The 20,724-nt window shown below is 39.8% G+C and overlaps 1 protein-coding gene across 1 annotated transcript in view; it reads right to left on the reverse strand.

Moving 5' to 3' along the window:
- Nucleotides 1-20,724, reverse strand: part of LOC111338128 (dynein beta chain, ciliary-like) — a 37,934-nt gene that overhangs the window by 12,492 nt on the left and 4,718 nt on the right. Inside the window, exons 10-44 of the mRNA XM_088736452.1 lie at nucleotides 19,138-19,206; nucleotides 18,770-18,896; nucleotides 17,440-17,704; nucleotides 16,877-17,046; nucleotides 16,255-16,329; nucleotides 15,707-16,039; nucleotides 14,431-14,685; nucleotides 13,903-14,072; nucleotides 13,488-13,710; nucleotides 13,238-13,354; nucleotides 13,063-13,149; nucleotides 12,476-12,877; nucleotides 11,859-12,104; nucleotides 11,493-11,717; nucleotides 11,297-11,388; nucleotides 10,992-11,118; nucleotides 10,172-10,324; nucleotides 8,980-9,213; nucleotides 8,506-8,798; nucleotides 7,939-8,095; nucleotides 7,593-7,855; nucleotides 7,314-7,452; nucleotides 6,751-6,999; nucleotides 6,014-6,263; nucleotides 5,514-5,641; nucleotides 5,180-5,328; nucleotides 4,425-4,707; nucleotides 4,126-4,299; nucleotides 3,262-3,570; nucleotides 2,661-2,828; nucleotides 2,178-2,339; nucleotides 1,756-1,833; nucleotides 1,514-1,675; nucleotides 1,074-1,267; nucleotides 1-101 (exon numbers count right to left, since the gene is read on the reverse strand). The exon at nucleotides 1-101 is cut by the window's left edge and continues 62 nt beyond it. Coding sequence (XP_088592578.1) covers nucleotides 1-101; nucleotides 1,074-1,267; nucleotides 1,514-1,675; nucleotides 1,756-1,833; nucleotides 2,178-2,339; nucleotides 2,661-2,828; nucleotides 3,262-3,570; nucleotides 4,126-4,299; nucleotides 4,425-4,707; nucleotides 5,180-5,328; nucleotides 5,514-5,641; nucleotides 6,014-6,263; nucleotides 6,751-6,999; nucleotides 7,314-7,452; nucleotides 7,593-7,855; nucleotides 7,939-8,095; nucleotides 8,506-8,798; nucleotides 8,980-9,213; nucleotides 10,172-10,324; nucleotides 10,992-11,118; nucleotides 11,297-11,388; nucleotides 11,493-11,717; nucleotides 11,859-12,104; nucleotides 12,476-12,877; nucleotides 13,063-13,149; nucleotides 13,238-13,354; nucleotides 13,488-13,710; nucleotides 13,903-14,072; nucleotides 14,431-14,685; nucleotides 15,707-16,039; nucleotides 16,255-16,329; nucleotides 16,877-17,046; nucleotides 17,440-17,704; nucleotides 18,770-18,896; nucleotides 19,138-19,206 — 6,629 coding nt within the window. The remainder of the gene's footprint in view (nucleotides 102-1,073; nucleotides 1,268-1,513; nucleotides 1,676-1,755; nucleotides 1,834-2,177; nucleotides 2,340-2,660; nucleotides 2,829-3,261; nucleotides 3,571-4,125; nucleotides 4,300-4,424; nucleotides 4,708-5,179; nucleotides 5,329-5,513; nucleotides 5,642-6,013; nucleotides 6,264-6,750; nucleotides 7,000-7,313; nucleotides 7,453-7,592; nucleotides 7,856-7,938; nucleotides 8,096-8,505; nucleotides 8,799-8,979; nucleotides 9,214-10,171; nucleotides 10,325-10,991; nucleotides 11,119-11,296; nucleotides 11,389-11,492; nucleotides 11,718-11,858; nucleotides 12,105-12,475; nucleotides 12,878-13,062; nucleotides 13,150-13,237; nucleotides 13,355-13,487; nucleotides 13,711-13,902; nucleotides 14,073-14,430; nucleotides 14,686-15,706; nucleotides 16,040-16,254; nucleotides 16,330-16,876; nucleotides 17,047-17,439; nucleotides 17,705-18,769; nucleotides 18,897-19,137; nucleotides 19,207-20,724) is intronic.

Here is a 20,724-nt window from a genome sequence, read left to right on the forward strand (position 1 = left end):
TAAACGCGGCAAGACGAGCCAAACTCTGTTTACCACTGCCACCTACACCCACTAACAAGGCGTTACCGCGAGGGGACTCCAGAATACGGTTGATACGACAACTGTAACACAACACAGACGAAATGGTAAGAACAAGAAATATTTCGGAAAAACTGTCAGAGCTCCTAGAGAGCCTTACTTTGAAATAATTTCACTTAGTGCAGTGTAAGTCCAGAAACAAAAACCTTTAGGGCCAGGATAAATGCGTGGAAATAAGACGAGAAGCTAGAGAAAGCCCAATGAAGGAGAACGTAATCAAGGAAGTTGCTTATCACAGAGAGTAAAATAGGACTAGAAATTGGACGAATAAAATAGAGAGAAAAGGGAAAGAAAATGTCACTAAACAGATGAAAGCGATGGAAGACCGCCTCCCGGTTAGCTCAATTGGTTAGAGCGCTGGATTGTTGTGCGGGAAGTCGAGGTCGATGGCTCCAGCCCCGGCCGGACCAACACTCAAGGTCTCAAAATAACAGAGGAGAATGCAGTACCTTTCTATAATATCGAGAAATGGATAGACATTCTAGTCTTCTCAGATAAGGACGAATAAACCGTACGTACCGTCTCCTGCATCTATCAATTAGTTAATTTGGTTAGGCAGGGGACGTTAAAGAACCCACTCACGAGATTACTGTGATGTGGTCTGGCCTGTTTACTGGGAACTGGGGGAAGGGGGCATCTTCAAATAAGTTTCCTTCGATTGTTTGTAAACTGCTGATGCAGTCCGGCCAAAGTCCCCCGAAAAGTGTTGTGATGCGCATTTGATCATATCCACATGTTAATTTGCGCAATATAAATATTAAATCATTATTATTATTAAGACCCCCATAAGTAAAACAAGCGGGGGAATAGTAAACTGTGTGAGTGCTGTTTTTGGCTGGAATTTCATAATTCTTGTGGAAATCGCGGGAAAACGAGATTGTTTTGCAGCTCTATCATCTCACGGCGCACCCTGACTTGTGACAAAATGGTCCCTTGGAATCGAAAGCACAACAGGCGAAAAGCCAAGGCAAATCTTTTCGGCTTTTTCAACTTACACATGCTGCATAGCGTCGTCAAAAAGCACAAGGTTCATAACCGCGTTCACTTCATTGTAATTCTCCAATGCTTCCGTTAACAGTTTATTCAGTGACTCCCAGCCTTGTACTGCGAGGTACTTAGGTTCCCCTATACCACTTGCAAAATGGCAGAACATGTTTGGCTTGGAGTATAGGGCCTCTTCATCGAAATCCTATGTGAAAAGCAGCAACACAGCAAAATTACCTGAGAGTTGTCATAAACTTTTCTAGAAGAAAGCACGCATTAGGATCGAATTCCATAGCTGTGTTAAACAGCAGATTATTCATTGGAAAAAATCTTGACAAATCTCGTTGACCATTAGAAACCCAAGTTCCATGTGAAAAAGAACGTTTACATCTCTATTTGGACTGATCTAAAATTACCACGAGCAGAGCAAACTAGAAGTACAAAAACAAACCTCGAATGTCTTCTTTGTGATATCTTGCTGAATTCTGTCGTAGTTCTCCATATCTTTGTCTTCCACTAGTTTGTCTCTGTAAACTCGATCACACTCGTGCATCCACAGTCTAACAAGATCCATTGGCGTCTTGACACATTCAGCTGTGGAAAACAGGATACCCTACAAAAAAGAAAACGTAATCAATCATGACACAGCTCGACTGCAAGAAACAAAAGAGACAAAAAGTGGTATTGACAAACCTGGAAGATGTTGGACAAGTCTCGCAGGTTGAAAACGTAGTGGAATTTTACAGCCGTAGGAAGGAAGGTTGAAGTGACCTGTGTGAAAAAAAAAAAAAAATAATAACAATAAGTAAAGTTTCCCTTAGTTTTGTACACAAACCCACTTACCAGATCTGAGTTGAAGTCTATTTTAAAGTTCTTTAATGCACATAGAATAAGCAAGCTAGTAAAGCTGAAAAACTTTACTAAAATTTGGTTCTTTTTAACCCAATGTCAACTTCTTAGATTGTTTTCTACTGAAACAGAAAAATTACAAAGGATATTTAAAACGATTCTTTCAGTAATAATATGTCACTTGTAGACTGTTTCAACCACGAGCATTGAAATCTACGAAAACACTTCAGAGAGTTTGGTTATAGGGTTGATAGAATACAACACACCTTCTGGTTCATGGCTAAAGCTGCGTCGACAAGTTTCTCAGCATTCTTCTGTACCGCTTGAGGGAGGCCCAAAGCACTGATGTGCCCGTTCAAGATGCTTAGGTAAATGGTCTTCAGGGCATCTAGTCCCGGGAAACTGATTGCGAACACTGCAAAGTGGCGCTGCGGAGAACATAACGTAAACATCAAAAGTCAGGCCGACTTTCCATCAGACCTTCATTAAGGCTTTAGTTTCAATCGGTTCTTTTAAGGTTTAAAGCCGTAATTTAAACATTTTCATTTCTAAAATGGCATGAATTGTGCTTGAATTGTCCAAAAAGTAGGGCCTTTTCTTTCTACTTCTCGGTTAGAGAGCGATTCGAAGGTGCGTTGAATTACGAAGGTGAAATCCAACATTTTCATATGTTTGGTGAGATACACAAACAACGAAAATCTCTAAAATGGAAATAAGACAGTTGAGATCTCATCTCATTTGTTACAGACCTGTAGACGAGGGTTGATGGTGAAGCTTCCTGCGGTGGGATTCATACAGGCAACATACTGACAATTGTGAACTTCCTTAAGAGACAGCTTTGCTCTGTCGTACCAATGACTGTAGTCCAAATGTTGTCTGATGAGGGTGTGCGGCTGTACTGTACCATAAGTGTCCACCTGGATTGAAACGAAAGTAACAGTCTCAAAAACAAAAATCATAATTTTTTTAACAGGAAACAAACAAAACAAATACAAAATAAACATTTCTAGACACGAGCAGTAGCAAGTGACATGCACGGGAAAAATAGCTCACCAAGGAAAGCGTGGCGCGGCGGGAAAAAGTAGCTCATGGTGAGGAAAGAAGGCGTTTCTTAGAATGAAACCGGTTAAAAGTACGGGAAACACGGCGACCAATCAGAAAAGTGCAGTAACGTGTGTGTTAGCGAAAAGTACCCAAGTACATTGCCCAGAATCTGCACCGACTCAGATTGTTCAAAACAGACATTTCTCGTCTCCAAGTGGCTATGCACGAAACACATTTTTGTTACCAAATGTAGTTAAAACTCTCAGATAAAAACATGACATGACCACGTTCACTTTAACAACGTACCATAGGCATGTTCATGTCGTCGATAAAGTAAATCAGTTTCTTGGTTCCCGGTGGCCCATAATTTCGTCCAGCTTTCTTTTCCAGTGGCTTTTCCAAAACGGACTGTAACATGGCTGATGTTGTGTAGTAGTTGAACGGTACGTTTGTAACCATCACGTTGTCAGGATCCATTGCTGCGAATTTGTCGCCGACTAACACGGTCTTACCCGTGCCCGCACTTCCTACAAGCATGATAGGTCTGCGGTTTTCCATCAGCAGATCCATGAAGTAACGAACTCGAATGGTTTCCTGAGTATGCACGAGCACAGCCTGGGAACAACAAAGAAAGTTCGCGATCAAATTATCTCGTCGCAAAACAAAGTGAGGAGATTGATAGAGCCTTTAACAAGTTGTAGTGATTGTGAAAAGATTTAGTTCATTTACAAATCAATCGCAAAATTCACACTTCCTGGTCAGCCAGCCAACGAGATTCTAATTTTTGTTAACTGGCTACAGGAAGCTACAGGTATTACCAAAACGCTACTACGACTGAGACCAGTTACTACAGGCGATAACCTGTTTTCTTTGGGCGACTTAAGTGACTTTTCCTCTAAGAGATTTCTGAGAGCCAAGCATCCCTGGCTTCTGAGTCAAAAGCCGTTAGGCACCCGCCAATTATTCTTCTAAGAGCACAACCTTGTTTAGGACACAGTTTTGTTGGTTTTTCAAGCCCGACCGCTACATCCCTGTAATACCCTTTACACTCTTATTAAACTAAACCATGATTTATATAGGAATTATACTACCGCCTTGTTAAAACGTTTGCAAACCAATTTTAAAGGTCGACAATTACGAATCTTTGCTAGATAACAAAATGAATCAAACCTGCAAGGGCATCTCAGGGTCAAGCTCGAACTTGGGAACTTTTTCTGTCCATGGCACGAATTTCTTGGTCTCGGAGTCAATGAAATAATCAAAGACAGTACCAGCAGAGGGAAACTTGATGGTCTTGAATTCCGTCACCCACCACTTGGAGAATTCCACTCGATAATCAACGAGCTAAGAAGAGAAAACGAAATATTACTCATAGGTTTGAAGGATCACGATTCATTCTCTACAAGTTAATTAAATTTCACGACTATCCATATCCCACAGCTCTAAGTGAAGCTGTTAATGATACACACCTGATCTTGAAACATGGCTCCGCCAAAAGCCCACACGGCCGCGAACACAAAGTACAATTCGTACAGTTCCTTGTTGCAATCGGGTGGGGTGTTGGTGGGGTTCAATAGACACTCCAGAAGGTAGCATAATGTGGTCACCATGGTGATGTCAGGAACGGGCGTGATTTTCTTGAAGCGCACGCGCAGTGTGTCCAGGCAGATGGGGACGTACTTGTCAAACAGGATTTGCAGGTTGGCTTTCTCTGACTGAACTTCGCGAGTATCAATCCAGCTGGAGACATATCTGAAATAGGACGAAAAAAGTTTATTTTGAGAGGAAGAGTATGGCAGCCAAACAGTAAGAAAGATTCTTCGAAAAGGAATTTAAAATTTTGGGCGTAGAAAAGTTAAAGTGGGGCTGCTTTGAAGGCCTTCCTCATTTTTAGCCTCAAATGTATCATTGCATATTAGAGAGTTTTTATACTACTTTCAACTTCGGTATGTTTATTTCTTCGCTGTGCATGATACAGGTTTGGTAAAAAAGACAATACTTCGACCAACACCCGTAGTATTCATTGTCTTCACGAGAGATTTGCATCAAAACAATAAACGAAAATAACAAAAGGCAAACTATGCCTACAAAGATGTCACTTCAAGAAGAAACCAACAAGTAGCGTTCACCATTTTTTTTTTCTTTTTCCTTCTTATTTTTCTTCTGCTTTGCATTTTTCTTTAGAGGCTTATGCTTAATGTACACTACCATCTCAAATACTTACGGATTCCATCCAACATCAGCGTAGTTGAGAAAGAGGATACCAGCGCGGGACACAGTAGCAGGAGTGGCTGTCTTTAAATGACCGATTTCAAACAATAATCTCATCGACGGGGTGAGAGGAACACGCTCATTACTGGCTAAAGTCAAAACCTGAAGAGATATCAAAAGGAAAAATTTTAAGCATATTGCCTGCGCACCTAACCTACGGCCGGTTTAACCAAATCTTTAAGAAGTAAAAAACTGGCATATTGTGACAACTGCCAAACAATATCTTCACATAGTCTCCTTGAAAACCTTTCTTTCCCATTTACGACTTTTTCATTTTCAAAGATTACCTTGTTGTCGTCCATGACAGTGTTCAAAGACTCGATCCACATAGGATCAATGTCTCCGTCAAGTACGATCCATTTAGGACTGTCATTGTTGATTGAAGCCAAATCACGCATAATGGTCGAAAACAAACCTGAAAAAAAAAAAAAAAACATTTGTACATTCATCGTCGGTCTCGAATGATTTAAAATCGCCTTAAGTCACCTGATATCTACTGGCAAACTTGTTTTGGTGGGGAAATATCAAACTTGTCAGCGGGTGACAATGTAAGACCGTTATTGTTTTCTTTTCTCTTCGGCTTCCTTCATGACTTTTCTGCCTTAGACACTCGATAGTTTGTTTAAGGTTTTTGTATCGTACAACGAGCGCTAGTTTTGAAATAGGTAAACAATGGTGTTGATTGTGCGCCATTTTTAAAATACCTACAGAGGAAAATTTAGAAGTTGACAAAGGAGATTTTTTTTTAGGTGTGCAACACCTGCCCAGTAACTTTGATAATACTCACCGTCTTTCCACTCTCTGGTTGCGGGATTAATGAATCCGAACAACTCGTCTGCAGTGACAGCTTTAGGGTTGATATCATATAGCATTGGCTTCCTCTTCTGGTTTTGGTAAGTCTTATTCAGGGTTTTAATAACCTGTGTTTTGCCTGTACCCGCTGGACCGAGAACAAACACAGAATGCCTTACTGCTAGTAGCTCCTCGAGCTGTACAATCTTGAGGATAAAGCTGTCTTCTGTTTGCAGTTTAAGATCCTGGAAATAGCATGAATATTTGATATTCCAAGATTGTTTGCACAATGTTCACTTCTTAGCCTATGTTTCACCTTCTATAGCCTTCTCGTGTTTACAAAATTTAAAGAACAAGCGCTGACAACACTCTTATAAGTTGATTGGAGAGGCAAATCCTCTTTGAATTTTCACGCAATCAATCAAGCATACAAATAATGAGAATAGAGGAAATGATTACCACAAAAATGTTTTCTTTAAATCGAGCATTAAATTCTTAGGACTAGCAGACAGAGAAATCTACGGTCTACGAGAAAAACGATCATATCTTAGAAGGGAAAAATAACAACACAATTTGCCAAAAGTATTATTCTTTTCGATTCTTTGAGAAAGAGTGACACTCCTTTCCCTCTTCACCAGTCTTGTTTACCCCAAGAACCCTACAATTCTTCCCCAAAATGAGACTTTGTTTCCCCAATTGGAAATAATTTGACCTGTGAATTACGTGTCTTACCAGCGCTGACTTTTTCACTAACGCTTCAAAGTCCATATCGCGCTTTCTTGGTACATCCAATGCTGGGAAGAGGTCACCAATTAATCCCATGAAGACGGGAACATCATCCGTGACAATCTTGGGGATATTGAAGTCGCGCAACGCACGCATCAGCACCTGATCCTCAGGGCGATCCCTGTCGCTTCGCTTCAGAGAACCAGCGACAACCAAAACTGATTTAATAGCACGGAGACCCCAATCGTAATGGTCCTAAAAACCACAAGGAAAAAAAGCCATCAAAAAATAGCAAGAATCGTGAATCACATTAGTCCAATCACAAAATGGCACAAGCGCGTGGCTGCGCATGCACAATCGCCAACTTACTAATGGTTTTGATTTTGCTCTTAATTAGCCTCAGAAAAAAAAAACAAACAAACAAAAATGGATGTACAAGCAAGAGCAAGCAACAAATAAATCACCAAATATGCTAGTGATACTCTGACTGCAGCTTGTAAAATCAAATATTTCATCACCAGCGAAAGATTTAAAAGCAATATCTGTGCTTTCCCTAACCAAGGTCCTACCTGTTTAGATAACAATTCTTTACAGAGTGAGTAGAGGGTGATGAACTTTCGAGCCAACCCTCGGGCCTCAACAAATCCTTCAGCCACCAACATGATTTCGCAGATCAGTTCAAAGTCAGGAACGACCATAGCACACGGCCTGAAATACAAAACATGCAAATATATTACCGTGCTCGTCACAATTTTATGTATCACCCCAGATCTAAGAACAGACTCTCCCTGGGAGAAATATTCAAAATGTAGGTAACCCATTGAGGAAAATGAGTTCTGATCACTAACCGGAACAATGCTTTGAGATTTTCAGGCAGCTCAGTTCTTCCGGCGTATCCAGGATTCATGGTAATGAATAAACCAACAGTAGGAACCAAAACGATCTCCTCTCCCTGGAAGATGAACCTTTTCTTCTTGTCTTTGATAGCGTCCTGGATGGATTTTACTTGAACTGCGACCACGGACAGCACCTCAACTGAGATGCGGTTGAACTCGTCAAAACAGCCCCAGGCTCCTGTCTGTGCCAAACCTTTGTAAATGTTGCCAATGGACTGTCAAGGGAAAAGGTTTCTTGAGTTACCCTTCAGTCCTTAGTTAAACTGGAATGCTATCAATATTGCACTGCAATGCATACCTTGTAGTCCATCTGTTCAGAACAGTTGAACACGTACACCATGATTCCAAGAGCTCGTCCCAGATCCTTAGTGGTCTCGGTTTTACCAGTTCCCGCAGGACCGGCAGGCGCGCCGCTCATAGTTAGATGAAGCGACTGGGTCAGAGTGATGTAACATCTGACGAAAAAAAAAATTTATAAGTTTCTTTCGAAGAAAAACATACAGAAAGTACTTCGTTCAAATGCCATTTTCTAAACTTTGTAGAGGCAAATTTTAAGACTCTCTTGTTTCAATTCGAAACTGAGCCTTCGTTAAGATAATTAACATTCAAGCAATATGAAATTGTATTTTGCCAATAATGAAACTTTAACGAAAAGATAAGTAACAAGAAATGCTTATTCTACCAATAAACTGTTCTTGCGTGGACTACTCTCTCAGCAGCCATTGATTTTTTCGTTTATTTTCTAAGCAACAAATACTACTGTGGTAGAAGTGACGCATAGTAGGGTAAGTCCAAAAGACTATGACAATTATTACAAGGTTCACAGCTTAAGAACTACACGACAGCTTTCCTCTGCGACGTTTACCTGTCAGTCAAGGGTGTGATCACCAATCGAGGCGTGTTTCCAAGATATTCATAGGAATACTTGAACTGTGCATCACAAATGTTAGCGAAGCAGTGAGAGACTGAATCATCAAAGCGATGTCTGAGTTGGCTAAGCCACAAGAAAGCTTGAGCGTTCTCCACCTTCTGATGAATTAACTTGGCCACCACATCTCGGGCGTGCACATCAATTGTACAGATGGTCATAATTTTCTGACGATCGCCTTTTGTCAAGTCGCCGATCAACATGTTGATCAATGTTGTAAGTTGTGAAACCTGTAAGATGTAAAAAAGTCAAAGACCATTTCCACACTAATTTTTTTGTCTCCGCTAATTTACCGGACTTTCATGTAATTGACAATACCAAATAGGATGTCTATATATCAAACTTGTCAATCTAATTCAACCGGTTTAAATAAATACTATATTAAAAGTTCTGCAACTTAAAGACCAGTACCTGTTTCTTGTAATAATCCTTCAGTGCATTCTCGTATCCTTCTTCCAGCCTTCCAAATGCTAGAACAACTTCTGTGGTCCACCAGATTTGAGTGCCACAGAGGGCCACCTGAGCTGGGTAGTCAAAGAGCCACTGATCTCGAGGCTTCTCTTCATATGACACCACAGCTTCTGACAGCTCGTGACGGACTGTGGCGCGCATAGCGTCCATAACACGGTTCAACCAAGCTTCCACCTACAATAGATCAAATATTCACAAATCTTGACCCTAATGATGATTTTCGCTGTATTCGTCGAAACATCAGTTACTCCATAGTTAGTAGAGGTTAACTGTTACCAACAAAGCTCCTTCTCAGGACTACCCTCAGGACTACCCTCAGGACTACCCTCAGGACTACCCTCAGGACTACCCTCGACGGGACGATCCGACGTCACGAAGGCACAAATCGCTTAGTATAGTCAGCAAAATTTACGCTATTTTTTTATGTTGGAGTTAAGGTGTCAGCCTTCCTTGTAAATGCAGAGGAAATCTTGCAGAACATTTTGTATAAAAATATAAGATACAAAAGGAGGAATTTTCAAAACTCAGGTCGCTACGAAGCTTACAGTTTTGCTGGTTATGAGTGTACAACGCCTACAAAAGTTCAAAACCAATGAAGAGATAAAATGAGATAAAATGAGATAAAATTGACGAACCTATCAATATAGAAAAAAACCCAGACGCCAAAACCCAAGAATTCAATTTTTTTTACCACGATCCTCAAAAGGGTAATCAGCGAAATGTTACAATACTCTTACACAGCAATAACTAAAAGTAAAAAGGGTAATCAGTGAGATATTAACATACTGTTACACAGCAATAGCTTGAAATATTATATGGCTGTGTCTCACAAGGACTGGGAACTACCGAATTCACGAATTTGATTGGCTGAAATCAATATTGAAAGCGATCTGGATTTTCCCATCTAGACCGGTCCAGAAAAAAAGGTACAAAGAATATAAAAAATTAGCACATAAGACTCAGCCATATAATGAACATCTTATTAACCGAGCTAGGTCGGTCTGTATGGGAGAATCTTAACCTCGGTCGCTGGTACAGACCTCACTGCGTTCGGTCTGTAGTGGCCACCTCGGTCAAGATTCTCCCATAAAGACCTCCTACTCGGTTAATAAGAACTAAATAATATTTGTACCTGTCCAGAACAGTCACAAGGCTGGTCGAAGTCCACATATTCTCCTTCCTTACTGTACATTCCAACCGCTTCCTTAGTCGGGTTACCATCTTCATCATCGACAAACTTCAGTTTCGCCATGTTATCAAACAGCTTGGATAAATGACGACTGACCTGTCAAACAGAACAGCGAGCAAAGGCTTAATATATGTCAACAGTAATAAAGTTACTAGTCTGTATAAGGTAAAGAGAGTAATTCTCATTTGTCAACAGTGATAAAGTTGCCAGTCTGTGTAAGGTAAAGAGAGTAATTCTCATTTGTCTGTCTATGGCAATTTTAGAACGAGTATCGAAAGTAATCTAGCATTACATTGGTTTTTCTTTGTGTCGTTCAGTGATTGGTCTGGAAACTCGCGCCTCTCTCTCTCTCTCTCAACCAATGAGGTGCAAAACCAATGAAGACTTAATCGCCGCATATTCCCGTACTTTAGGCAGTTTGGTTTTACATTGAGTTGTAATTACTGGCTCTTAGAGCTATTTTCCTTTTTACTAATTGTCCAATGTAATTTGGTTTGGTTTTACGATACTCAATCGAAGAGCGCTCTAAATTAATCCGGCACTGCAATGTTTTTGCTCTATTTCTCTCTGATTGGTCCGGAAAACTCGCGTCACCCTGTAAACCAATCAGATGCAAAATTAAAATCACAACTTGGTCAGCGGCGTTTAACCGCGCTTCAAATTTTTAACCTTTATTTTTTCTGAGCTTTTATAGACGCGTTGAGATATTTTCCCTTGCTCTGAACTTTACTGACAGTGACTGAGTTTGCCTTAAAAACCTTACCTCAATTGGCTGGTTGCCCTTGGAAAGAATATCCAATAAGTCAGCTGAAGATACGAAGTAAAATCGTGGGAAAGCAAGCCGTTTGGTCTCCAGATACTCGGCGAGGGCTTTCTCACACAGCGACAATCTATAAACCAACAAACACATAGGTCATTTCTGGTCTTTGATGTGCTTAATAACTTCAGGTAACCGGACCATGGTAGTCAGAGACAAATCAAAGAAGTCAAGTGAAGCCAATAGCAGTTGTGTTAAAGATGATTCTTACCATAAACGAAATCTGAATCAAGCTTAAGAGCAAAACGAACCTTTCTTGTAGGTTTTCCAGCTTTTCGTAGAGTCCCTCTCTGTTACAACAATTCACAACGTTTGGGATTTCAGCGGCTTCCTTCATCAGTTCCTAAAGCAATGGTAAAGCCAGGCGTTAGTGTAATTGTTCTTAATTCCTACTTGGTCCAAATGTAAAATAAGCCCCAAGGATTTGCAGTCCCTTCTTTCACCAACCTTAAAATCAATATCAATTCCGTCGAATCTCTTGGAGTCCTCTGGCAGCTGGTTACGAATATCCTCAGATCCGATGAAAATACTCTCCAAGTGAGACCAAGTTCTTTGAACTTCAAACCAAATGGAAATGACAGAGTCTGACACGGACAGCTTCTTCTGCCACAAGGAGACTTCCTCCAAGAAATGTCCAATGTACTTGGATGTGATGAGATTTTGAAGTTGAACCTGGGCGAAACAAATTAACGTACACTTACTTGTCACACTGCATTAGTGAAAAAAACAAAATGATAAATAACAGTTCAGCTTTGGGAATCTAATTAATGGTTTCGAAACCTTTCAGGCAAAACTTTATGATGATTTCTTTACCTGATTATCTTCAAGAGTTTCGATAAGTTCTTCGCTTGATTTCAGCAGCGGAATACCAGTTCTCACGTGGCTCTCATATTCAAAATTCATCTGTGACCACGTGACATCCAACTCTTTCAAAACTTTCTCCATTCCCAGTTCTTTTGAGGCCTTGTCGACAATTCCACGGACTTCATCTTCAAAGTTATGCAGGTTCAGGGCCAAGAGATCAGCTAAGTTTGTGTCGTCATTCATGATGAATTTGACCTGTACAAAACAAGAAATCATGTAACTTTGATCAAATTTTCACAAAACTGGAGTAATCTTGGAACGAGTCAGTGATGACTGGTTGACTTCTTTTCGTTTCATAATAATCTAATTGAACAATCAATTTTTAGAGTTTGTGCTCAGCAACATGTTTTCATGGTCCATGGTCAAAATGAAGTAAAACCACGGGAAAAAATTCTGAGTTTTAGTTTTTTAATTCTAACTTTTGCACAGCAACCAGTGATAAAATGTTTATTGGTTCCAATTCTACATGTTTTCAAAAAAATAAAATCGTACCCTTCTAAGCCTGAGTGTGTTCTTTTTTTTTCGCGGAATGACCACTCCTACATACACAAATTTGTAGTACTTACTTTGGTTGCCTGCATGAGCTGTTGCCAATGACGGTCCCTGATGGCCGGATTCTGTAACTCTCCCACAGCCCTTAATGACGTCACCATGTTCTTGACAGTAGAGTCCAGTCCTGTGAAGGCGTCCCAGGCCCGCATTTCTTTATCAAGACTTCGAATCTCCTTAACAAACCTTTTACACTCCATCTCCATGTTTTCCACGTTGATATCCGCCCATAGCGTAAACTTCCACTCATCAATACTGCTAAGAACAACTTCAATCATGTCCCAAAGTTGTTTGAGGAGTGACACTTCACGACGGCAAGCACGAAGTTGTTTGTAGTCTGGGAAGTTGACCTCAAATAGGCCAGCGGATTCAGAGAGAGCGTTCATTTCCTCCTCCATAGCACAGATCTGGAAGTTTGCCTGCAAATACCACAGATATTCGGTAAATTGGAGATTATACCAACGAGGTCAGTTTATGAAGGTATTCCTTTTGCAATAACATAAATTGCAAAACATCAATGCAAGGATCACTTCATCATTTCATTGCAAAAGAAAATCAACAAGCTTGCGAAAAGTGTCTTTGGCTACAAGTTCTCGTTACTGACCTTATCCAGGCGGTCGTAGTAATTCTTGGAGTCAAACTGGAACGGCGCTGTTTTCCTGAAGTCCTCTCTAAATTCATGCTGTTTGATCTGGACCAACGAAGGAAAAAGCAACAGAAATTTAGTCACGGGGCAAAAATCGCAAGGTAAAGCTTAAAGGAAGCACTATGTCCCTTACATCAAACTGTCCACATTTCCTTCGGATGATGGCGACCTCAGACGCCTGCAGAGGCGCCACTTGCTGTTTGACTGTTACTGCGATCTTCTTGGAGTTGTTCCACTGCTCTGGAAGCTCCTGTTGATAAACATACTCAAAGGTTTGCAAAGTATCACTTCCATGTTTACCTAAAAAAAATCCTATTAAACAGAAAGACAGCTTCCATTTGATTACAGCCTTTAAATACTTCTGTCCTGGTATTTCTTGTTACCTGAAGCTGCATGTGTACTTCCTCGGGCATTTCTTGTCCGTATGTCTTAAGGAGTTCAATAGTCTGCTTCAGTGGTTCAAACATTTCATCAGTGACTGTCTGCCTGTCCTTGACAGCCATCAAGTGTCCCATGACAGCCACTAAACCATTGTAATCTCCCTCCTCCACAGGCTGCGTCAGACCAACATCTGCCACCTTGATGAACTCTGCTAAGTCATTTAGGCTGCGAGAAAGAAAACAAAGTAACGTGAACAAGTAATCTAACAGACCGAGGTAGAATCTACTGTAACATTGTCACATCCTTTGAAGGTCTAGCGCCTTCAATTAGCTCTTTTCACAAAACACGGAAACTTTTATATCGTTACTTTCATAGACTCACGGTATGTCTGGCGGAATTTTCTCAAACTTGATTTACCTGTTTGTGACATGATCGATAAGATGTTGTTTGAACATGTAACTCCATCTCTTAATGATATTCAACAGAGCTTGTTTAAAAGGCTTGGCGTCCACACGAAACCACGTGTCAAAGCTCTTTGTTCCCTCTACTTCGTCCACCTCGGCATAAAGCTTTTCGTATGTGTCGATCTATAAGCAACAAGATCAGTTTTTTTTTTCAGAGTAAAACTTGAGCCTGATAGCCAAGTAAAGTAAACTCAACCTCCACAATAATCTCCCAGAGATTATTCCACCAAAATAATTATATCCTAGGACTATCAATTCAAAAAATTTATTGATTTCAAAATTCTCAGTTTCCAGAAAATCATGCGTCAACATTTTACGCCATCTAAGAACATGGCTAACAAATATTCAGTAAAAGAAAAGTTATAATGAATTATGTCATGCATCATTTCCAATTGGTACACGTCTCGAACATGAGTATCGTAACCACATAAGACGTTTTCCAGACGATATCTGTTTGTCATTCTTAATGGCGTGTCTATACCTGTTCTTTAAATTGTCCTAATGTTGGCGGACTCTCAGGGACACCTTCTTCGGCGTGGGCTTCAATCTCCTCAGCTGTCAAAACGTGATTATACAGCAAGAATTGTCTCATAAATTCATTCCGATCGTCAAGCCATAGGTACGCAAAAGCATCAAAAGAACTGCGGTATTCATTCGCCTTATTCATGATGCCTGTTACACGGTCCATCAGGTCTTGGCGCATCTCGGACAAGTCAAGCATGTCTTCAACATCGTTCTGTAAAGAAAAAAAGATACATGAACTACCTACTAGAGGGTGATGCCTGTGCGAAAACACCAAGTTCAAGCTTCGTTTCACGAATATTTTTGTTTATGCACAACTGAACAGTGGATCAAGTCGCCCCCAATTATAGTCCGCCGTCCTATTACAGCACTTGTAAAATATCAATAACTATAACATAGCTAGCAGAGCCGCGCAATCAAATTCAGTATACGTAAGCGTGCTCAAAATCCCGACGGTGCACGTTGATAGCGTGAGCAAATCGCTTCGTCAGAAATTTTTTTCTTTCTGCGCGAGCGGCCATTGTTAGCGCGGGGGGAAAATAATATATTTCGCGACAATAATGGATACAAACAGAGACTCGGTCCACCAGTCCCAAAACGAGGATAATTTTCCGACCTATTCCCTTGGGTTAGAGTTCTTAAATGAGGCAGAAAAAGAGAAAAACAACGGAAAAGGAGACTCGGCATCAGCACCGTCGCGATTCGCTTCACTGTCCGAGGGTGAAATGGAATAAATTTTGACAGAAAGACACTCTGGTAACACCAAACAAATGACAAAAAATAAAGAATTTTGTATTTAAACTGCAGTAAAATAAAACTCGAGCTTTCAATAGAAATTTGAAAAAGAACCAATTCCTATTTTGCTTCGCAAGCCATCATATTTTCTTTGGAACCTATTTTCCTTTCTTTTCCTTTCATTCATAGTGCTGTTTTTTATCTTGGATATCGATTAAACATACTTTGATGTAATGAGAAATTTAAGAAAGCCAACGAAACCCAAACGAGAAAACGTATTCAGAAGGACCGCCTTTTTCTTTGGTATTAATCCAAGTCTCATTTATGTTTAAAATGATGATACTATGTGGATGTGATCTTGCCAAGAAATTAAAGATCTGATGTCCATTTGCAGCCTATATATTTTAGTACACGAAAATGAATAATAACCACAACTCACCCTACCATCAGAAAGGTACATTAAGTCATTCCTCCTTTTAACTTCTAATTGTATCTTTTACCTGGTAGTGTTCTGAGCCATTATGTTCAGCCAGCCTCTTGACAAGTGAAGCCAACTTGTACACATTATTAACAATTCCTTCCACAAGTTCATAAAAGCCGTCTGAAACACCGAAATCAAGTGATGGTATAAACACCATTTCAGGCTGTTGCAGTTCAAGTTTTGCCTCAAACAGTCCTGTTGTATTGTGTTTAGAATCTGTGTTTTCCAGAAGATAGTTCAGTGAGCAGTGAATGCAGTTAAAAAAGCCGTCAAGGACCATGTCATCAAGATAGTCCACATACGCTCGCCAAATGTCGGATGATGCATCCGCTTTGAAAAGTTCGAGGTTATTCTAAAACATAACAGCAATAAAGTAATTAAGTCGACTATATAAGCTTAATGGAAATAAATCAATGATGAACAACGTACATGTACTTTACGGCGTTCTTCGTGTATCACCCCCTCCCCCTCCACCTTGAACTCGACAATAAGGTCATTTGCTTTCTTAGAGGAAAATAGGGCATCGAAAACAATAACAAACAGTGGTTAATGAATCTGACAAAGTACCTTCATCAGCTCATGGATTTTCTCTCCTGCTTGCTGGATCAAAGTGTACCGTTTATTAAGGTTTGCTTCGCTGTCCTGCGAAGAGAGAAAAATTGTTTTCTTTGTGTGTGTCTTGCAAAATTGCTATCTTCTCGGTTGTTCACGTTAAAAAAAAAAACATTCTTAAAGTTATTCAGTAGAAATAGGAGGTTTTACGCTAAATTATTTCAGACACTAATTTTCGTACTCGGCGGGTGCGAAAAAAGCTGAAGATCATTCTATAGGATTCCAAAACTAACGTAACTCATGAGAACCAGTGTTTCTTGTTTTGAAGCAGAACGCAATGCCAAACGGAAAGTTGCACTAACTAAAATCCCAGTGGAACGCCATCAAAGGATCGATAACTAAAAGCTTTTTCATCGTGCCACAGACTGTAGTAACAAAGCAAATTGTTTGAACCTCACTTGACTGTGCATGATGATAACGTCTGCTTAATAAGTCACTCGCAATCATCGATCACAGTTCTTTACCGAACTTGTCTCGCCCCTGTTACACACTCAGCTACAATAAAACTACCTTGAACTTGAATACTGAGCCACCCACAAAATTATCAAGAGAAGCAACGAGTATTTTCTGTTCGTACCTCTATGTTGAGTAAACCCTCCTTTTTGCCTTCCTTCCTCTCGTACAAGGGAGCTTCACACCATTTGGTCATCAACTGACCCATACTCTCCACATTGTTTTTAGCAGCTTGTACACGTTTCTCCAAGTCATGCACCATTTCTCTTGTCTTCTCGATATATTCCCAAGCCCCTGTTTGTTAAAAGGAAAGAAAAGAAAAAGCTTAACGCGAAACAACAGTGCCGCCGGATTTTAAAACTTATGCAAAATGGGATTATGTCAAACACACTCGATAAAGAACTGAAAGTTATGAAAACTCAGTGGGTCATTCTGTACTAAAATTCATATTTGAACACTGATTTTCACATTGTGTGTTCATAGCAGAGATGCAATCACGTCACCACGTCAATCTCAGATCACCACGTCAATCTCAGATCACCACGTCACTCTCAGATTATTTTCTCTCGTTAAAAATTTATTTCACACAAGCATCAAACGGCCGTGGAAGCTTAGTAATTGTCAAACTGAAACTGTCAATAAATCAATACTTAATATATGAAGTTTAACTCGAAAGATTTATCACACCTTCACTATTCCAGTTCAAAGTTGTCTCAGCTTGTTGCAGTTGACCGTCTATTTCCTGTAACTGTCCTTCCACCAGAGGAAATTCAACATCAAGAAGTGTTTCTCTGACTTTGTTGTACCACGCCACAGTCAGGTCTAGGTTTGACAAAAACTTGTGGAATGTTTCATTCCGTGAATACATGTTTGTTGCACTTTCAGGAATGCTCTCAAGGGTTTCGTTTTGCGCAGTTTCCAGATACCTGACTTCACGAAGAACAGCAACTAACTACATTGGGAGATAAAATAAGCTGGGTGAACATACTCACGTCTTCCTCACCCAAAAAATAAGATGCGATTGGAAATCTTCCCTCTGAATGCCACATGTTTTCTTACAAATTAGACATAAGAGTTTCAGTGATGACGAAACATCGGTTGCTCTAATCGATAAGCTTTCTCTGTTCTCAACACGTCTTTGCATACTGATATCATCATCATCATCATGTTTATTTGTTCAAGCAGGTTGAATTTATTGGCAACTGTATAAGCTGATGTAGACCAGCTGTTTTCCCACCCAACCCACCCAGGGGAAGGACATCCAGCACACAGTAATTTCGTGCGTGGGAAATTAACGTCTTTTACCCCCTACCCTTCAAGAGACGGGACCTCCGGCTTTACGTCCTATCCGAGAAGACGAAACAATGTGAGTGAAGTGTCTTGCTTAAGGACTCAACGTGAAGCCCCAGCCAGGACTTGAACCCGGGCCGTTTAACCCAGAGTCCAGCGCACTGACCACTGGACTACTCACGCCTCACTAATACATGTATTAAAATCGCGACGAGAAGTGAAACGTTGATCAACGACCAAACTAACGTCACATCGATTCGTTTTTCGAGTGCCGAGAAAAAGCCTATGGTCAGATTGGACAAAACAAGGAACGATGAAAATGTGAAGACAAAAACTTAAAACTGAACAAAGAAAGAAAATGAATTGGCAAGAGTTGCAGAAGATTGATGAGGCCGGACTGCGTACGACAAACTTAAGGTTATAAATGCATAAACAGCAACGGAGCTCCTAAACTCAGAGGTTACTATGGAAGTACATCTTGTCCAAGCGTCCTTTAACTAGCACTCGATTTAACAGAATTTCTGCCTAAAGTACCGAAAGATATGGAACACCAGGTTAAAATTTTAACATACGTGTGCAATTAAACAATTTTCAGTAGGCTGAAATGAAATACACTGCCTCTGTATGAAAGCGAAGAGAGATTTCTGCTTGAAATAAGGAAGACAGCACATTTTGATCGAGCGACGTTAACTCTAGACTTATCTCATTTCTTAGATTAAAATCAGACCTGTGGATCAAAGTTCACTTTGATAAGCTTGGTATTTGGATCTCTAATAATAAGTGGCTTGTCCAGATTCCCTTGTGAAATGGAACCAACATCTTGCGTCCAATCAGCATACACCTTTTCTTCATACCTGTGAAAGACATAATCTGTGTCAAGGGGCTTGAATCTTATGTGTTAGATAGTGAGTAATTCATAAGTGACTTCCTGTAACTCATGACGTTCATTAGTAAGATGCTTTGTGGAGGGTCAGGCTTGTGCTAAGAAAAAAAATGGTCTAGGGTGGTTTAGAAATTGGTATAGAATGGTATAATTTTGAGATCATGTCACAAAAGTGCACAAGTAAAGACAGACCATGCACACAAAATACTCACGTGTTCAGCAGCTTGGCCATCTCATCAAATTTGTTGAAGATCACCATAGCCTCGGCAGTCTCTAGAGTACTGCAAAACCAATTGCATTCTGGTTACACAATAAACAGAATAAAAGGATGTCTTTGCAATGAGAGTAAAACATACGCAATTCAAAGAGGCTAGTAAAGATGAAAGTCTTGGCTTGTATGGGAAGACACCTCTATCTTCCAGATTAAGAAATTACCCATAGGCTTGACACTCAAAATACCAAGAAATGGATCTACCATCTACCATGCTTGGAGTTGCACAAAGAAGTATTTGCATAGTATAACATTTCAGTAGAAAAAATTAATCAAATTCTACAGAGAAGAGAGAAAACCACAGAGACAAACAATAAAACAGAGCGGTAAAAGAAGCCCACACTATTCTTCCCATGTGTGCAATTCCTGATGAAAACTGTGAGTAGCAAGGATCATAGTGATGCTGAGGATGTACAAGTGGAAAGTTGTCCCATGTGATGACATCGTGTTATCACAAAAAATGACAAAACATTCCAGCCATGGAGCAGAGCAGAGCAGAGTGAAAGACAATGAAGAGATACATGTTTGAGTAATTTTAGAGCAGTTCTTGTTTAAAAAAAAAAGAGCATGGAAGTGTCATATTACCTTTCCAAACCATGAATGATAGGAAAAACACTATCTGGTCTTGGAAGAGAAGTAAGTAAGAAACAGTGAGAAGAAAAGAAAGAAATAGGGCTGAGGAAATACTGACAACTAAAGATGATATAACACACTCCTAATAACAAAAACAATAATTAAATATACAAAAGTACATTGAAGACCATTGAAGGACACTATCATAGGGAAATGCCAGCCTAAGCAATAGAAATCAATTCCATCAAGGGGAAGAATTGTCAGTGCTATGAAAAGTGAAAGAAGAATGCCATAGCTATTATGCCTTAAGTTACCAAAAAGAGTTTTTTTATAGTTCTACAATGAACTACAGGAAACAAAATTGCCGTTTTTCAAGTTTTGAAGAAAGAATATGCTAAGAAAATGACAGACTGAAGTAAAAAGAAGGTAGATTATGCATTAAGGAAATCAGAAGAAAATAACTTTGATATGTGTTTAAAGATTAAAAGGTACCTAGATCAACACTAAAATAAAAAAATGGTTCGTACAACTTCAGACAAACAAAATTCTAGGACTTTTCAAGAACTTTTCAAGGACAAAAAATGGTTTTCAAGGACTAAGTTTCATTCATAAATCTAAACCATTTACGATTGAATACACAATTGCCCATCGCTCTATTAAATTGAAAACAAAGGGAAATGAAAAATTCACTGACCAAAACATATCCAAACCACTACATGTTTCTGTTGCCCCTTAAATCAAAAGCAAATGGCGGACTACCCCACATGGGAGGCCTTGCGCATGAAATTGAGGCACAGATCCAACTTTGATTCATGTACCACTCACGTTTTATACTAACCATTTTCACTTTTTGGTAGTTACTAGTGGACAAATTTTCCATAGCAAAGTCATTTAATTTATCAGAAGAGTGATAAGGCGCACAGAAGTTGCTAAATTTCAAGGACTTTTCATGACC

This window comes from Stylophora pistillata, chromosome 10 (genome assembly GCF_964205215.1).
Source record: "Stylophora pistillata chromosome 10, jaStyPist1.2, whole genome shotgun sequence".
Lineage (NCBI taxonomy): Eukaryota > Metazoa > Cnidaria > Anthozoa > Scleractinia > Pocilloporidae > Stylophora > Stylophora pistillata.